At 43.1% G+C, this 18,114-nt stretch overlaps 1 protein-coding gene across 8 annotated transcripts in view; it reads right to left on the bottom strand.

Moving 5' to 3' along the window:
* Positions 1–18,114, bottom strand: part of PPP2R5C (protein phosphatase 2 regulatory subunit B'gamma) — a 162,942-nt gene that overhangs the window by 37,195 nt on the left and 107,633 nt on the right. For all 8 annotated transcript variants that reach the window (XM_023518852.1, XM_023518856.1, XM_023518857.1 and 5 more), the window contains 4 exons: positions 6,323–6,433; positions 5,184–5,276; positions 4,953–5,083; positions 1,433–1,492 (listed from right to left, as the gene is read on the bottom strand). In XM_023518852.1, coding sequence (XP_023374620.1) covers positions 1,433–1,492; positions 4,953–5,083; positions 5,184–5,276; positions 6,323–6,433 — 395 coding nt within the window. The remainder of the gene's footprint in view (positions 1–1,432; positions 1,493–4,952; positions 5,084–5,183; positions 5,277–6,322; positions 6,434–18,114) is intronic.

The following is an 18,114-nucleotide window of genomic DNA, read 5'->3' as shown; positions in this document are numbered from 1 at the left end:
GCATTACAGCTCACAGCAACCTCCAACTCCTGGGCTCAAGCGAGTCTCCTGCCTCCGCCTCCCAAGTAGCTGGGACCACAGGTGCCTGCCACAACATTTGGCTATTTTTTTTGGTTGCAGCCATCGTTGTTGTTTGGCAGGCCCGGGCTGGATTCAAACCCGCCACCTTAGGTGTATGTGGCTGATGCCTTAGCCACTTGAGCCACAGGCACTGAGCCAGGACTAACTTTTTTTTAAGATTACATCTTAAATAGCAAATTTTTCTCAGAACTAATGGGCAGGACCACATTCACCAGATAACAATAGCATTCCATGAGAAGAGATTCTTTTTTTCAAATGCTATAGGGAATGACTAGATTTAACAACAGTAAGGAGTTTCTTCACTGCAGGTTTCCTCAGAACTGTGAGCTACTAAGGTATACTAAGTCCCCAGAGAGGCACAGGGAAGCACTTCTCCAAGCTCATCCACCATGAAGCACTAAGGAACTCTGTTTGGTAAACAGTGGGTTAGGAGGTCTAATATAAAACCTATGGGGAGGCTTGGCACCCATAGCACTGTGGTTACGGTGCCAGCCACATACACTGAGGCTGGTGGGTTTGAACCCAACTCAGCCAGCTAAACAACGACGAATGGAACATAAAATAGCTGGGTTTTTTGAGGGGTGTCTGTATTATCCTCAGCTACTTGGGAAGCTGAGGCAAGAGAATTGCTTAAGCCCAAGAATTTGAGGTTGCTGTGAGCTGTGATGCCACAGCACCCTACCAGGACAACAAGTGAGACTCTGTCTCTAAAAATAAAATAAAATAAAATAAAAAAATAAAACCTATAGGGTATCAATTTAAAAAAGTGATAGCAAGCAAACAACTCAGATCAAGATGATGAAAGTTTTTTTTTTTTTGGTTTTTGGCCGGGGCTGGGTTTGAACCCACCACCTCTGGCATATGGGGCCGGCGCCCTACTCCTTGAGCCACAGGCACCGCCCAGATGATGAAAGTTTTAAACATTAATTATCTTCTAGAATACATATGAAAAATTCATAAAATCAAAGCAACTTAAAAAATAAGCATTTATTCAATATCCCAAATGTACAATCTATTCTTCTTACAAAGTACCTAAATATAAACCTTCTGAGGTAGCTATTTTTAACATTGCTCTTGAGGAAATAATTGAAATTATATTTCCATATTAATGATTCTTAGATATGAAGTAGGATCTACATATGGAAACATAAAAATGGGAGAATTTGTCATTTGGTGTGTTCTAATCCAAGAGCTTACCAACCCCTTCCTTACATGAAATCTTATATATATTACTTTAGGGAATGGCTCCAATTGCCTCACTTTGGGCAGTGGGGCAGTTGAACTCAATGAACTGGATCATTCTGGCATAAATTCCATCCATAGCCATTTGTTGCCACTAACACAGACTTACCTTCCCAATATTTCCAGTAATTCTGCTATGCCATTGTGATGCTCTGTTTCATAAATAAACCTAGAAAAAATAATTTGTCAATTAGAATTAGACACTGAAATGACAACTGGAAAGACAAAATCCCCTGAATAAGAAAACAATCCTGGCTCGGCGCCTATAGCTCAACTGGCTAAGGCGCCAGCCACGTACACCTAAGGTGGCGGGTTCGAATCCCCAGCCCGGACCCGCCAAACAACAATGACGGCTGCAACCAAAAAATAGCCGGGCGTTGTGGCGGGCGCCTGTGGTCCCAGCTACTTGGGAGGCGGAGGCAGGAGACTCGCTGGAGCCCAGGAGTTGGAGGTTGCTGTGAGCTGTAATGCCACTGCACTCTACCCAGGGGGACAGCTTGAGGCTCTGTCTCAAAAAAAAAAAAAGAAAGAAAACAATCCTTGTAGGAGAAAGTCACAGAGCCAGGCAACAATTAGCACACCTTTTGTGAAAACCTACATGGGGTGCGGGCAGTGGCTCACTGTTCCCAGGTGAACCAAAGAAACTCCTCAAAGACTGAAGATATAAATGCCTTCAGAACAGAGAACTTGGTCTTGCTGATTTTTTCTCAATATTTTATTTTGAAAATTTTCAAGCATCCAATAAAGTAGAAAGGATTTAACAGCACACACCCATATATCAACCACCCAGATTCAACCATTAACAAAGTGCTCTATTTGCTTGGCCACATATACATCAGTCTAGTGACTCCTCTACCCATCCATTAATTCATCTTATATTTTCACTGCATTTCAACATTAAGTTGAAGTCTTACTCCATCTTAAAGCCTGCAGCATTTAGGACAGTCCCTGCAAAGGGCAGAAGTGATTTCCTGAACACCTGGACCATCCTGCCTACTTGCCTGCTGACACCCCTACGCTTCCTCTCTACTGCCTCAGGTGTGATCTTTTTGGAACACCAGTCTGTCTTGGTTTCCTTCTTCAGAGCAGTCTCTGCCACTGTGCCTGATTCTAGGGGAGCTCCTAGAACACGCACCCCACCCCTGTGTCACAGGCTGTCTCCCTCCAGATGGGATTGCTTATTACTGTGCTCCCAAAAGTAGGACCAAGCCTGGCGTCTGTTTGATTCTTAAACACATCTGCTGATGAAATGGGGATAGGGAAAGAGAATAGGACATGTCCTCCCTGCAGGGTGGCCTTACTTGTTTTGCACCAGTCTGAATCAAAGACTGAATCAATATGCAAAATATTCCACAAGAAGTGAGAGGGTGGTCTGAAAAAGGTTCCTGCTTAAAAGCATGTGCTTAGAGACAGGTCTAAGCAAAAAATAAATCTGTAAAGTTTAAAAAACTTTCATTGCAGGCCAGGCATAGTGGCTTATGCTTGTAACACCAGCACCTTGGGAGGCCAAGGCAGGTGGATAGAGCTTGCAGTGAGCTATGATGATGCCACTGTACTCAAGGCTGGGCAACAGCAATACTCTAGTTTTTTAAAAAAAAAAGTAAGAAAGAATGGAATAGTGGCCTTAAGGTAAAAAATAGGCCAAATTTCTGCAGATATAAAATTCTTCTCAAGAATGGCCTTAACATTTCTATATTCCCAGATGACCAGAATCCACTGAGAGCTGGTGCTTAAAAACTGGGCCTTGAGGAGGATTTTGATAAATATTAAAAAATGGGAGTAGGGAAGAACTTGTTTAGCTGGAACAAAGGTCTGTGATACGGAGTGGTGGGTGGAAAGGGGTATATGTGGAGAAGCTGGAAGGCCAGTCCCACAGGAACTAGGAAGCAGAACTATGGGGCAGTGAAACACAGAAGCAAGAAACAGATTTGACCTCAGCCTAAAAGTGAGCAGCGAAGTTACCATGATAGGATGTGGTAATGTGTGTGACAAGAATGATGATGGTGTGACTATATGGAACGCAGTTTCCCTGTCCTGTGTCCTGACCACACTTGCCCTGAGACGTGGTGCATCTACATTGAGAACTTTCATTTATGAGACTTACTCTGAAGGCTCCCTTACTGCAGCCAGAAAACTTTAGCTTCCCAGTTCTCTAACACACACCCTAGAGAGCTGTGCAGCTAGCTCAGGACCTCTTTAAGATAAAGCCACCTGGCTGGGCGCAGTGGCTCATGCTTGTCATCCCAGCACTCTGGGAGGTTGAGATGGGTGAACTGCCCAAGCTCAGGAGTTTAAGACCACCCTGAGCAAGAGTCAGACCCCATCTCTACTAAAAATACAAAAACTAGCCAGGTGTTGTGATGGGCACCTGTAGTCCTAGCTACTTGGGAGGCTGAGACAAGAGGATCACTTATCACCTGAGCTCATGAGCTCAAGAGTTTGAGGTTGCTGTGAGATATGATGCCACAGCACTCTACCCAGGGTGAAAGAGTGAGACTCTGTCTCAAAAAAAAAAAAGACAATGCATAACTAAGAAAGGACCCCAGACCTATGTTTGCCACAGCGGACACCTGGTCCAGGAATGCCCTGCACTTCACCTTTGCTCAGACCCTGCAGCTAGGCTGCTGGAAACCTGCCCACGTTCTTATCTCACAGAGGGACACCTTTACACTGCCTCTATCACCTTGTACCACCCTGGAGTCAGGTGCCTTAGAGGCAAACAAGTCAAAGTTTATAGAGTAAACTATTCATTGAGCAAGCTTTCCAAGGGCAGATAATAAACAATATCAGCTATTCCCTCTATCAACATTTACTTGGTGACACCACAGCCTGAGGCATATAACAAATCAGCCTGTGTGGTGGATGCCCTTGTAAAAGTCCAGACCCATTTGCCTAGTCAGGAGGGTTTCCTGGTGGAGAGGTACTTTGTGAAGCTTGGGAAGCTCAGGGCAGGAGAAAAGGATACCCTAGGTGCAAGGACACTGGCTACACAGCCCTGGTCTGGAAGGAGCCAGAAGCTGTGCAGAAGCAGACTAGGAAGAGGGGCAGCTACAGGGCTGTCATGGGGCTCTGTGATTGCTTGCTGTGTAGTCTTGCAGCCCAGAGGTGGGCTTGATGTTAGAAGCTGTCCTCCTGACCTGCTCTTCCAGCAGGGGTTCCTCTCCCTGACCTCTAATCTAGGCTCACAGATGCGGGGTTTCCTAAAGACCAATTATATCACTCTTCACCCCTTTCTTCTCTGAGATTCCATAGGGAAGAACCTAGTAATGCACAGGTGGAAGGGAAAGGTTGGCTTGGACAGAACCAACTCATCTACACTTCTAGGCAATTGGACATTCAGCAGAAGCTGAAACATGAGGGCTGTGTGGTGAGACGCCAGGCGGAGGGCTGGTTAGGGAGGAGGGTGAAGTGGGGTGAGCAAGGCAAAACCAGCAAGGGAGGGAGGACAAGCCTACCTAGGCACACAGGGTCTATCTGCACAGGAGAAACAGGCTGCTGGGAGCCAGCTCCTCTGAGCCTCAGTCCCCTGTCAAAAGAAATGTCAGGTGGGGGAAGGCGGGGGACAAGTACCAGGTGTGAGAATAACCATGACCATGTACAAAGAAAATGCCCATCCCATACAGACTTACCTATAAAATATATTATTTATCTGTTTTCTGATGTAAGCTCTCAAGCCTAAGAATTTCCCATAGATTCTGTGGAGGGTGGTTTTAAGAAAATCTCTCTCCCGAGGATCTTCACTGTCAAAGAGCTCTAAAAGCTTCAAAAAAAAAAAAAAAAAAAAAAAAAGACATTTAGTGATTGGGTGTTACCACTTTGTAGATTAGGGCTTTTGTACTTTCAGCTAATTTGTACCTTACCTGCAATACAAACTTCTGATCAATATATTTCTTCGCTATATTAGGTTGGAAATCTGGAGACTCTAAAAATCTTAAGAAAAATTCATAAACCAGCTGGGAAGAAAGAAACAACAATGAGTCAAATAACGTGGTATTTTATTAAATGGAGATTAAAATGCACCATGACTTGAATCTTTATTTGCCCCGGAATATAAGTCTTTAAAAAAAAGCCACACATCTACAGAATCAGTGCTAACTGCATGGCTTAATTTAATTATAACTAGTGATGGTAATTATTTCATTTAGTAACAACCACAGGCCTTTAAATGACATTTAAACAAAATGATTTCCATGGCTGATGCCACTAACACTTAAATTACGTTGCCCAGAGACCACAGGGCACAGCTGTGACCACAAAGCAGACTGTGACCAAATGCGAGGGTGGGATTTGTAGTCTGTCACCTGTGTCTTGTAGTGCTGATGCGCAGAGACAAGAGGACAAGAGCTCTGGGGCTATGAGGGTGGATGGTCCTCCCCATCATGAGTGTGCTGGGTTGGGCAGTTTGGCCTGCTGTCTGGAGTACCATGTGGAGCTGCAATGCTGTCAGTGGGGACCACATGGCTACAGAACTACTCCGGTTCTCCTGTTGGCTCCTGATTGAGTCCCACTCCCTTCTCACCTCCCTTCCCCGTAGTGCATGGCCCATCCCGCCCATCAGCACATCTGGCACACGCTCTGCTCACTCCAGCCTCAAACCTCTTTGCCAAACACCTGCCACCTTACAAATGTGCTAGAAAAAGGCAGTTGCCAGCACAGGAGACTAAGGCGCCCTATGGGCACACATTAAATCTAAGTACCCCAAACTGGCAAAATGTCTAAGTCTTCTAGGCCTGAATTCAATTCCGATCAACGAAGTGTCATTTCCACTGAACACATACTGATAATTCTACATCTTTGTTGTTCATGCAAAGTGTCCAAACATAAGCACACATTGACTTTGCTCTGTTCTACTAAAATATTTTCCTTGTATTTATAGATTTGCAAGGACTGTGACACTGAAAATGAGGGGTCTTGGGCTAGCATAGCTGCTCTGCAGAGCCCAGGAATTCCTACTCATAGCTCACGTCCTCTAACTGGGTGCTCACCCAGAGCCCAGTACCTGTAGATGAGGCCAAGCTGCTTCTAACGTTGGTTCGTCTTCCTCTGGGTCAAATTCTGCTCCCGTAGGATTGGAGGAAGGTGGTAATGTTCGAAACATGTTAACTGCAAACTAAAATCCATATATTCTATAATTACAACCAGGTCATGTGAAATATTTACACTGAACATTTTTAAAAGTCTTTAGTAATTCTAAGGATAGCTGCATCCCATTCTCAAAACATAGAGACAGTGAAGATTCCCGAAGAGAGCCTGTATCAAAACTTCAGCAGAAGAGAGATAAAGTGCCTTGGATGGGTGGCCATCAAAGTCATTTTGACTCCTTTTTTTGGAGACAGAGTCTCACTTTGTCATCCATGGTAGAGTGCTGTGGTGTCACAGCTCATAGCAACCTCAAATTGTTGGGCTTAAGCAATTCTCTTGCCTCAGCTTCCCAAGTAGCTGGGACTACAGGTGCCCACCACAATGTCTGGCTACTTTTTGTTGTAGTTGTCATTGTTGTTTAACAGGCCTGGGCTGGGTTCCAACCCACCAACCTCGGTGCATGTGGCCGGTGCTGTAACCACTGTGCTATGGGCGCCTAGCCAGTCATTTTGACTCTTAACTGTCAAACTTGAGAAGATAACCAAGACCAACAAATGATGATGGCATGGCAATGGACTTCTGAGGTCTTAATATGCGATGAATGTGAAAGCAAGGAGAACGTTCCAAGTGATAGTAAGGGAAGGGTGGGCTGGCAAAGCCAACAGCAGAGATCATGCAACTGAAAACGGTGAGAAAACAGCAAGTGCTGCATGGTGCTGGGATGACCCATGTGACAATGATCCCAGCAACCTCTACAATCAGCAATGATGAGAAAAGTAATAGTCTAGATGGGGTAACTTTCACATGGGTGGCTAGGACCATCTACAGTGACAGGACTGCTCAGCATGGAAAAAATCATCCAAGGATGGCCTGGCTGTGCCTCTAGGCACTGTGGCTCGGTTTCTCCTTGTCTGTTTGGACTGCCATAATACATCAATACACACTGACAGATCAATGACATAAAACTTAAAAATTTAATTTTTCCTTATTATCGATTTTTTAACTTTTTTTTTTTTTTTTGAGACAGAGCCTCAAGCTGTCCCCCTGGGTAGAGTGCCATGGCATTACAGCTCACAGCAACCTCCAACTCCTGGGCTCAAGCGAGTCTCATGCCTCCGCCTCCCACGTAGCTGGGACCACAGGCGCCCGCCACAACGCCCGGCTATTTTTTGGTTGCAGCCGTTGTTGTTTTGGCGGGTCCGGGCTGGGGATTTGAACCCGCCACCTTAGGTGTACGTGGCTGGCGCCTTAGCCGGTTGAGCTATAGGTGCCGAGCCAACTTTTTTTTTTTTTAATACTAAGTTTAAATTCAGTCAGTTACTTTGTGGAATTTTTGACCCCATCAGATGCCAGTTACAAAACTGGGCTCTGGTGAATAGCTCTGACAGATGATCACAAAAGCTCAAATCTGACTCTGTGACAACAACGAGAAGGTATCTACAGAGAGTCCAGGGAAATCTGGGCCATTCAGATACCCAGTCTTACACAGGCCAATGTTACCCCTTTGTTTCTTTCTTTACTGTTATTGACACCAAACTGAAACTCATGTCATTTTTCATAAAGTCATCAGCTATAAAAGCACTAAGCACCAAATGTTTATTCCTTTGCATCATCTAAGAGAGGAGCTGATGAAGAATGAAACTACAATGGGGTGCAGATAGGACAGGAAAGGATGAGAAAAGGTGCTGAAGATCCAGAAACAATGGAAAAAAAAAAAAAACTTCTCAGTAAAAATATTAGTAATGTTCTTAAGATCTAAGTAGAAAAAAATACGGAATCTAAAACCCTGAGTGTTGGCTTGGCACCCGAGGTCAGTGGGTAGGGTGCCGGCCACACACACCAAGGCTGCCAGGTTCGAAGCCGGCCTGGGCCTGATAAACAACAATGACAACTGCAACAGAAAAGAGCCGGGCATTGCGGCAGGTGTCTGTAGTCCCATCTACTTGGGAGGCTGAGGCAAGAGAATTGCTGAAGCCCAAGAGTTTGAGGTTGCTGTGAGCTGTGATGCCACTGCACTCTACTGAGGGTGACATAGTGAGACTGTCTAAAAAAACAAATGAATAAGTAAGTAAATAAATAAATAAAACCCTGTCAACCTGGCTGTCACTGATGTATAATCTCTGGCAATTTCTGCTCTCTGGGGCCCAGTCCTATCCTCTGTGAATGAGACCCTGGAAGAGATCTCCAAACAACAGGTGGTTTACAGGAGATGACACTTCCTCAGTCACTGGCACTTGGAACAGACAGAGGACCAGGGTAGTGAATAGACTCTTCCTGGAAGCCTATCCCAAAGCCCACAGAAGAGAACAGGAAGATGCTAAGAGCCCAACCACTAAGGAAGTCCACACACAGCTGGAATGGGCCACCGTCTCCTCCCAGAGTTAGCAGAACTGGCCCTGTTACTAGCCACCAACCTGTGCTCTCCACACCTTCCTGGGCCATGAAAGCATGGAGGGAGGAAAGTCTGAATTGAGTCTTTAGCCTTTATGGGGGATATAAAATTCATGAACTGGAGTTTTCTATCTTATTCTCCAAAGCCAAATAATTGGGGGTAATTTCAGGGGACTTCAACACCCTAGTCATCCAGAGATTAAGGTCAACTTTAAGAAAGGGAGATGGCTTTGGTGGATGAGAACCACAGACTCCATTTGTTGCAGGTGGGAGAGCTTGGGCACAGGATCTGAGTGGCAGAGCTATCTGTGAACATAGACAATGCCTAGCAGGAGATTTTCAGGAGAAGCCTGTGACATCAGGGCCCTCAAGAACTGTGATGCAGCATACCTGGAAGGCAACTACAGGTCACTACCTCTGAGGTTCCTGGGGTTACATGGCAGGGACACAGTGGCCAGAGAGCAGAGTGGGAGTCATGGAGGCACATAGGAAACTGCCAAAGGAGGGGGCCAGCTCACCCAGAGAAGAGGCCAGAAGTTTGCGGGAAGAGAAGATGGCTGTCCCTGGGAAAGGTTCTTAGGTGAGGCTGAGCACTGTCCAAAAGTCACAGTCATTCCACAGAGGAAGAGGCTGCCACATGGGTGGAGGCCACAGGAAGCACCGAAGCAGACAGGTAGCACCCTGCCCTCTGCTCTGGGTTCTGCTCAAAGCCCAAGAGGAGGGTGGACAAGAGGGGCTCATGGCCAGCCCTGTTTCCCCTCTTCTCCCACTTCAAGTCCCTCACTGGCCAGGTGGCTTCTGGGAAGGATGCAGATGCCACTTGGAGAGAGTCTGAGATTAAAGCTTTAAATCAGATTGGGCTTTGATAACCACAGATGATTAAAAAAGATAAGCAATTTGTCCAAGATGTATTTAGGGACAGCAAAGTGTGATTTTGCAAATCATGGCTAAAGGGAATAGCTGAAAAAAGTAAAATGTACCCTCAACATGATGCCTAGTTTTATGTGTCAATTTAGGTCACAGCATCTAGCGATTCAAACTCTGATGAGAGGGCTCCATAAAGATATCATGTAGATGTGATTAACATTATTGGCTCAGCGTCTGTGGCTCAAGTGGCTAAGGCGCCAGCCACATACACCTAAGGTGGCGGGTTTGAATCCAGCCCGGGCCCACCTAAAACAACAATAACAGCTGCAACCAAAAACATATTGTGGTGGGCACCTGTGGTCCCAGCTACTTGGGAGGCTGAGGCAGGAGACTTGCTTGAGCCCAGGAGTTGGAGGTTGCTGTGAGCTGTGATGACACAGCACTCCATCCAGGGGGATAGCTTGAGGCTCTGTCTCAAAAACAACAACAACAACAAAACAACAAAACATTATCAACTGACATTAAGTAAAGACTACCCTTGATAATGTGGGTGGGTCTCATTCAATCAGTTAAAAGACCTGCAGATTCCCTGAGGAAGAGAAGATTCCACCCTGGCTGTGGGGTCTTCTCCCTGCTACCTGCCCTGTGGAGTACAGACTCACTTAGCTGGACCCACAACAGCATAAGGCAATTTCTTGAAACCTCAAAGCCCTCTCCTGCTGTTCTTCTGATAGAACCTTGACTGATACACCCATTTCGTTGAGATTTCTTAGTGAACTGGTTCTACTGGTAGTGAAATGAGGGATTATAGTTTCAGGTTACAGCACTACTGGACAGAGCTGAGCCAGCCCATGAACTACAACCATCCTGAACACTGGCACATTCATTGAATCTATGTGCCCAGTCAGGAGCCTGAAAGGTAACTGACACTAACCTGGTCTAAATGAAAAACTTCTCTTTTTAGGATTTGTTAGGGACTGTGCTCCCTCTTCATGTTTATATTTTGAAGTCCTAACACTCAGTGTGGCTGTATTTGGAGATGGGGCCTCAAAGGAAGTAATTAAGGTTAAATGAGACCAGAAGGGCAGGGCCCTGATCCTACGGAATTTGTGTCCTTAGAGACCTGAGCGCATGTGTTCTTTCTCTCTCTGTGCAGGTGCTCAGATGAAAGGACACAAGAGGACAAAGGTGCCATCTGCAAGCCAAAGAAGAGCCATCATTGGGCACTAAACCCTGCGGAAACCTTGGTCTTAGACTTTCCATTGTCCAGAACTGAGAGAAAATAAATTTCTGTGGTTGAGCCACCCACTCTGGCATTTTGTTATGGCACCTTGAGGAGACTAAGACCATATCCTTGACTGATCATTGGCTTAAATTTAGGAATTTTCATTAATAGCAAACTCTAACCAATTACAAGTTATTTCTAACATGAAGAAAAAAATCTTGCACTTAAAACGTCTATCCACATTTTTTACCACATTATATTGCAATAACTCAGTGCTCTTCTTTAGAAAAGGTTAAATATACTAGAAACTAATATTTGGGGAAAAAGAAGACAAGAAGGATAACAATGTGGTATGTCAAAATATTCTTGGTTTCTAATCTGACCAACATTTCTAGTGCAAAAGCTTCAGGGGCTGGAGTTGCAGGTATAAAACATTGTGGCGCTGACGTCAGTGTGTAAACGTCAGCTCCATGCTACCTGGATACATGTGAGATCTAGTGTGAGGAAACTACAGAAATAATTTTCGTTTACATCATGCCATGAACACCAAAAGGAGTCCGAGCTCTAAAAGTCTTAGGTTTTACGTGGATCGCACAGATCATCATCATCGTTATAATCTCTCAACTGAAACATAATAATGAGAGCACACACACTAGGCATGGACACAGAGAGGGGCACTGCAATGTGGGGGCAGTTGCCCTTATCTTCCTCTTTTTCTTGTTACAAAAGATGGGGTTTTGACCAGGTGTGGTGGCTCACACCTGTAATCCCAGCACTTGGGAGGCCGAGGCAGGTAGATAGCCTGAACTCACGAGTTTGAGACCAGCCTAAGCCAGAGCAAGACCCCATCTATAAAAATTAACTGGGGGCTCAGCACCTGTGGCTCAAGTGGCTAAGGTGCCAGCCAAATACACCTAAGGTGGTGGGTTCGAATCCAGCCTGGGCCCGCCAAACCAACAATGACGGCTGCAACCAAAAAATAGCCAGGTGTTGTGGCAGGCGTCTGTGGTCCCAGCTACTTGGGAGGCTGAGGCAGGAGACTCTCTTGAGCCCAGGAGTTGGAGGTTGCTGTGAGCTGTGATGCCACAGTACTCCACTGAGGGCGACAAAGTGAGACTGTCTCAAAAAAAAAAAAAAAAAAAAAGATATGGTTTCACTGTGTTGCCCAGGCTGGTCTTGAACTCTTAGCCTCACATGATAATCCCACCTTGGCCACGTGAGTAGCTGAGATTATATGTGTGCCCCTACCCTTGGTTCCTTGACATCCTCTTCTAACCTGGAAACAGGACCTAAGACTGAAAAGCCTGCCTCAGCCTCAATTCTCTCATCTGTTCACAACAGCAACTCTTTTTTTAGCTCTGGGTTGAGGATCACATAAAATGCATGTAAAAGCACTTGTATAAACAGTAACCATTACCTAGCACCTCCCACATTTTGTGACTATTTCCTTGATCTCCTCAGAACGATGACAGCACAAGTGTGTGTGTGTGTGTGTGCGCGCGTGCGCGCGCGTGCGCACGCACGCATGTATGTTTCCATGTGATTCACACAGCCCCATCTGTGCCGTGGGCTGACTGTAACATTAGGAAGCACCTGCTTTTACAGCTTTCTTGACATTTCCACTTTCAGTACTTCAATCAGCCCTACAGATGTTCTCCAAATTGCTAAATTTAATTGCATTAGATGTAAACCAAATGGCCTTAGAAGCAACTTTTGGAAAATTCTTATAATTCAGCAATATCACGCAGCCTTTCTATACCTGTATTATTCATTATTATTGTGTGAAGTAATAAAATATTTATGCTGCGACATAACTGCAGCAGTGTAACGTATAAAGACTTTAAGAAGGGATACACTCAAAAAAGAACACTGATAATCTACTTTCAAAGGCAACAGTAGGCGCAGAGCCTGTGGCTCAAGCAGCTAAGGCGCCAGTCACATACACCTAAGGTGGCGGGTTCTAATCCAGCCCAGACCTGCCAAACAACAATGACGGCTGCAACCAAAAAATGGCTGGGTGTTGTGGCAGGTGCCTGTGGTCCCAGCTACTTGGGAGGCGGAGGCAGGAGACTCGCTTGAGCCCAGGAGTTGGAGGTTACTGTGAGCAGTGAAGTCACAGCACTCTACCCAGGGGGACAGCTTGAGGCTCTGTCTCAAAAAAACAAAGGCAACAGTAAAGAAACGTTTCATTATTCCCAGTTCTCTGTTCAAAACCACAAGGGCTATCCTATTGTTATTAACTCAGTTTCACTCATGTGAACAGGATTTATAACAGGTGGTTCCACCAAAGGCCATGTTATGGTTACGGCAGAACACTTTTCCTCCTGTGACAGAAATATGAGGTTCTAAGAGTCATATTGCTAAGAAATACATTTCTGGAAAGGGTGAGGTAAGCCCCTCCTCCATGTTACTTTATTTTAAATACAAAATTATCATTTGTTTGCAAATGATATATCTGGAAAACAAACAAAGGCAACAGACCATCATGGCTAGGCCATCAGATGCAAAAACCAAAAATAAAAGCATTGACCTCTCCACCAATAATAAGCAACCAAAAAATGTAACAGATAGTAAGACCACATGTATACGCAAAAACCATCAAGTGCCTAGGAGTTAACGGCTTAGCTAAAAGGCCTCAATAGAGAAAGCATAAAACTTGTCACAAAGGGCACTGTAGAACACCCAAATCAGTGCAGAAACTTGTATTCTCCAGTGTGGTATGACATCATATTACAAAGATGTAACGTCACAGAGAAATTTATACATTGTATGCATTTTTTTTTTTTTTGAGACAGAGCCTCTCTTTTGCTCTAGGTAGAGTGCAGTGGCATCATCATAGCTTACTGCAACCTCAAACTCATAGGTTCAAGTGATCCTCCTACCTTAGCTTCCTGAATAGCTGCGAGTACAGGCATGAACCATGATGCCCAAATAAGTTTTCTGTTTTTAGAAGAGGGGTCTTGCCCTTGCTCAGACTGATCTTGAACTCCTGAGTTCAAGTGATTCTCCTGCCTCAGCCTCCCAGAGTGCTAGGATTACAGGCATGAGCCACCGTAACTGGCCTGAACATCATAGTCTTAAATATAAACCTAACTGAATTTTTGATGAACTTAATAAACTTAATTTAACCTTTAGATGGAATAGTAAAAATCTAGTAGCAATCTTAGAGGGAAAACCTGTCCCTTTCCTCATTTGTCAAATGAATTCAAATAGCTTTCTTGTTACCAGAACTCAGCTGCCATCCTGGGGAACTTAAGCCTGCATCTTGTGTATTGCTGAATTCCAGCACCTACGCAGTGCCTGGCACCTAGTAGGTCCTTAAATTCTTGCTGACAGTAAATGGATCTTCTGGGAAAAGCACACACCAGTCACTTTATTAATTGCAGCACCACATAACTACCTGAAAAGTGATTAAACCTTTAGGTGTCAGCTGCAATGTAATACAGTCTTAATTGGGTCCTGAATTTTAAGTTCTTCTATGATGTACATTTTCTTTAGCGTATTTATCTCAAATGTAACTAGGTGATTGGATAATGTCTTTCTCCACACCCCAAGACCTATTGTGCTGCCTGGCATAGAACAAGCACCCAGCAAACACATGCCACGAGAGCAGAGCTTTCTTTTCCATAAACCTACACTTTCACTCTCCCTACAGCAGGGGCTGCTTTCAAAGAATACAATCTTACCTCCAAATAGATGCCAGAATGTTACATTTAAGAAAAGATCTACATTTAAAATTCTTATTTTGAATAATTTACTATTTTTATAAAGTATTCAAATATGTCCTTAAATAAAAGTTAAAGATATCATGGAAATAAAAGCCTACGAATCTTTGTAGAATACTTAATAAAGGAAATTTAGTCTCAACTTTTCCAACAACGTACATTTTAATGTTTGTGACTATTTCACAACTATACCATTTTGCTTCAGATAAACATAAAGATACAATATTCATTTATAATGTGTATGAGTTTTTTAATTTTTGTTTTTGAGTTTAAGGAAATTTATGATAAGCAATAATTTATAATACTTATACTAAATTCAATTAGAGTCATTTAAAGGTAACATTGCCTTTGGAAGTTTCTCTTATTTTCTCTGAGCCCAAGTTTATTTATGTAGATTCTGAATGATGTATTCTCAATACTTTATTATGAAAAATTTCAATGCATGAAAGTCAAGAATTTTACAGTGAATAGCTAAGGAGGCAGTATAAAAACTAGTTATCACCTACATTTCACCATTCGTGTTCAAATTTATTTGCTTTATCACATACTTCGATTTTTATTTTTTGGCAGCAAAGTATGAAGAAGTTTAGAAATGCCTATGTAGAATAGTAAAATATACTCTGCATCTCACATGATATGAATAAACTGAGGGCATGAAAGCACTTATCGCTTCCCAGCCAGCTATGTACAACCAACCATTTTCATGCCATGTCACCTAATCACCAACTGATAAAGAAAATTACAGCATTATAAATCATGCAAATTATCTTTGATCACTACACTTTTTATAATCATTGCTGGATCACCTATGGGGAAAAAGTTACATGTTTCTTCAGTATCTTTAATAAATGAAGCAGAGACTTAAACTTCTAGACAAGATGGAATGACAGGGATGAGACTTACCCTGCTGCCTGAAACAATCGAAAACTTGGACAACAATATATGAATTATAATTTTCAAGACACTGGATTCCAGGTAATGTAGGATAATGATAGAGATGGGAACAAATGGGGTGAGCCCTATACTACCCCAGCTGGCTGCCTTGCTATTTCCAGTTTGCAGTACAGATAGAAAAAAGCCAAGCGGAGCCTAGCTGGCAGTCAAAAGCAGTTAGAATTTACAGGGCAGAGTCGCACAGAGGAAAGAGCTGCACATGGAAAGATGTGTAGAGGTCCCGCCCAACTATTCAGTAGAATATGGATTAGAGTATTTGTGAGAGAAAATCACCAGAGATTGGGAAAAGAACTACCTAAAAGGATTAGCAGTTCTCTCTCAGGGCTGGGAATAGTGAGTTGTTTCTACTAATCAGACTGGAAAAATTCATAATTCATGGGGGTATGGATTCACAATCAGAAAAGTCTTATCTCAGTAGTGGGGAATAATTAGCCCTGGAATTAATATGACCCTAGTTCTGCCTAAAACATTTTAAAAACAAGAACCAAAAGGATCCAACTGTTTCCAAGTAACTTAATTGCTGCCCCAAAGAATTCTCAAGAACATTAACCGAGGCACAGAAGTATGTCAGTATGCAGTGTTCAACAAGGTAAAATTCACAATGTCAGATCTCCAATTAAAAATTACCAGACATGCAAAGAAGCAGGAAAATACGATTTATGAGAAAAAAACCCAATCATCTGAATTGACCTGGAACCAAGACAAATGTTAGCATTAACAAACAAGGATATTAAAACAGTATTCTATCTACATGTCTAAAAAGTTTAGTGGAGACATGAGAAATATTAAAAAGAGACACAAATCATACTAGAGATGAAAACAACAATGTCTGATCCAAAGGTCTCTGCTTATTTAAGTAAATGTGATTATTTACTTAAAAAGAACTGAAACAAAAGGAAAAAAAACTAGTATGTGAAATGAAAAATTTACTAGATGGAAATTAACAACAGTGAGATACAGTAGAAAAGATTAGTGAACCTGAAGACAGTAAAAGAATCTATCTGAATGAAACACAGAGGGGAAAAAAAAAATGAAAAGAAAGAGCTCTAGTGAGCGGTGGGACAGATAACTCTATGAAGCCTAATACAGTCACTGCAGTCCCTAAAGGACAGGAGATGGGGGAGAGGATAGAAAAAAATATTTGAATATTTTAAATATTTGAATAATGGCTAACCAGTTTTCCCAATTTGATAAAAACTATAAACTCCAAACACAAGAAAAAGGAAGGAAACCATGCCAAGGCACATCATAATCAAATGGCTTAAAAAAAGAAATAATGCCAGATTTTCCATCAAAAGCAATGCAAGCAAGACAACAGGCACACAAAATATTTATTTATTTTATTTTCATTTTCTTTGAGACAGGGTCTTGCTCTGTCTCCTAGGCTAAAGTGCAGTGGTGTGTTCATAGTTCACTGCAGCCTCAACCTACTAGGCTGACGTGATCCTCCTGCCTCAGCCTCTTGGGTAGCTAGGACTACAGGTACATGCCTTCACACCCAGCTAATTTTTAAATTTTTATGGAGACAAAATCTCTGTTGCCCAGGCTGGACTCAAACTCCGACTCAAGAGATCCTCTCACCATGGCTTCCCAAAGTGCTGGGATTACAGGTGTGAGCCACTGTGCCCAGATTTAAAAAATTTTAAAGGCTAGCGTGGCGCCTTTGGCTCAAAGGAGTAGGGCACCAGCCCCATATGCCGGGGTGGCGAGTTCAAACCCAGCCCTGGCCAAAAAAAAAAAAAAAAAAAAAAAAAATTAAAGGCTAAAAAACTGGTGATGTGGAAATTCTATACTCAGCAAGATTATCTTCCAAAATTAAAGCAAAAGAAAAATTTTCAGACACACAAAAGCTGAAATTACTCATTGTCTATAGACCTGCATTATGAGAAATATTAAAGGCAGTCTTGTAAACAAAAGGAAATTGGTATCAAGATGAATATCTGAATCGGTTTTTTTTTTTGAGACAAAGCCTTATTTTGTTGCCCTTGGTAGAGTGCTGTAGTATCATAGCTCACAGCAACCTCAAACTCTTGGGCTCAAGTGATTCTCTTGCATCAGCCTCCCAAGTAGCTGGGACTACAATGCCTGGTTATTTTTAGAGACAGGGTCTCGTTCTTGCTCAGGCTGGTCTCGAACCCGTGAGCTCAGGCAATCCACCAGCCTTGGCCTCCCAAGTGCTGGGATTATAGGTGTGAGCCACTGCACCTGGCCTGTATCTGAATCTATAAAACAGAATGAGGGATACTGGAAATGGTAACTATCTGAATACATAGAAAAGATTTAAATAATCACTTAAATCTCTTTAACACATTGGCTGCCTAGAGAACATTTTTTTTCCTTGGGGCCAAAGGGTTTTAATAGGTCAAGTATACTAACTCATGCTAGTTTTGAGCCTGGGGCTCAACAGGTATATAATTCACATGTCTTTTTTTTTTTTTTTTTTTTTGAGACAGTGTCTCACCATGTTGCCTTCAGTAGAACTGTGGCATCACAGCTCACAGCAACCTCAACCTTTTGGGCTTAAGCGATTCTCTTGCCTCAGCCTCC

The sequence above is a fragment of the Otolemur garnettii genome, unplaced genomic scaffold (assembly GCF_000181295.1).
Source record: "Otolemur garnettii isolate 467f Iridium unplaced genomic scaffold, OtoGar3 scaffold00149, whole genome shotgun sequence".
NCBI lineage: Eukaryota > Metazoa > Chordata > Mammalia > Primates > Galagidae > Otolemur > Otolemur garnettii.
Note: the sequence above shows the minus strand (reverse complement) of the source record. Positions and strands in the feature narration are given on the sequence as shown.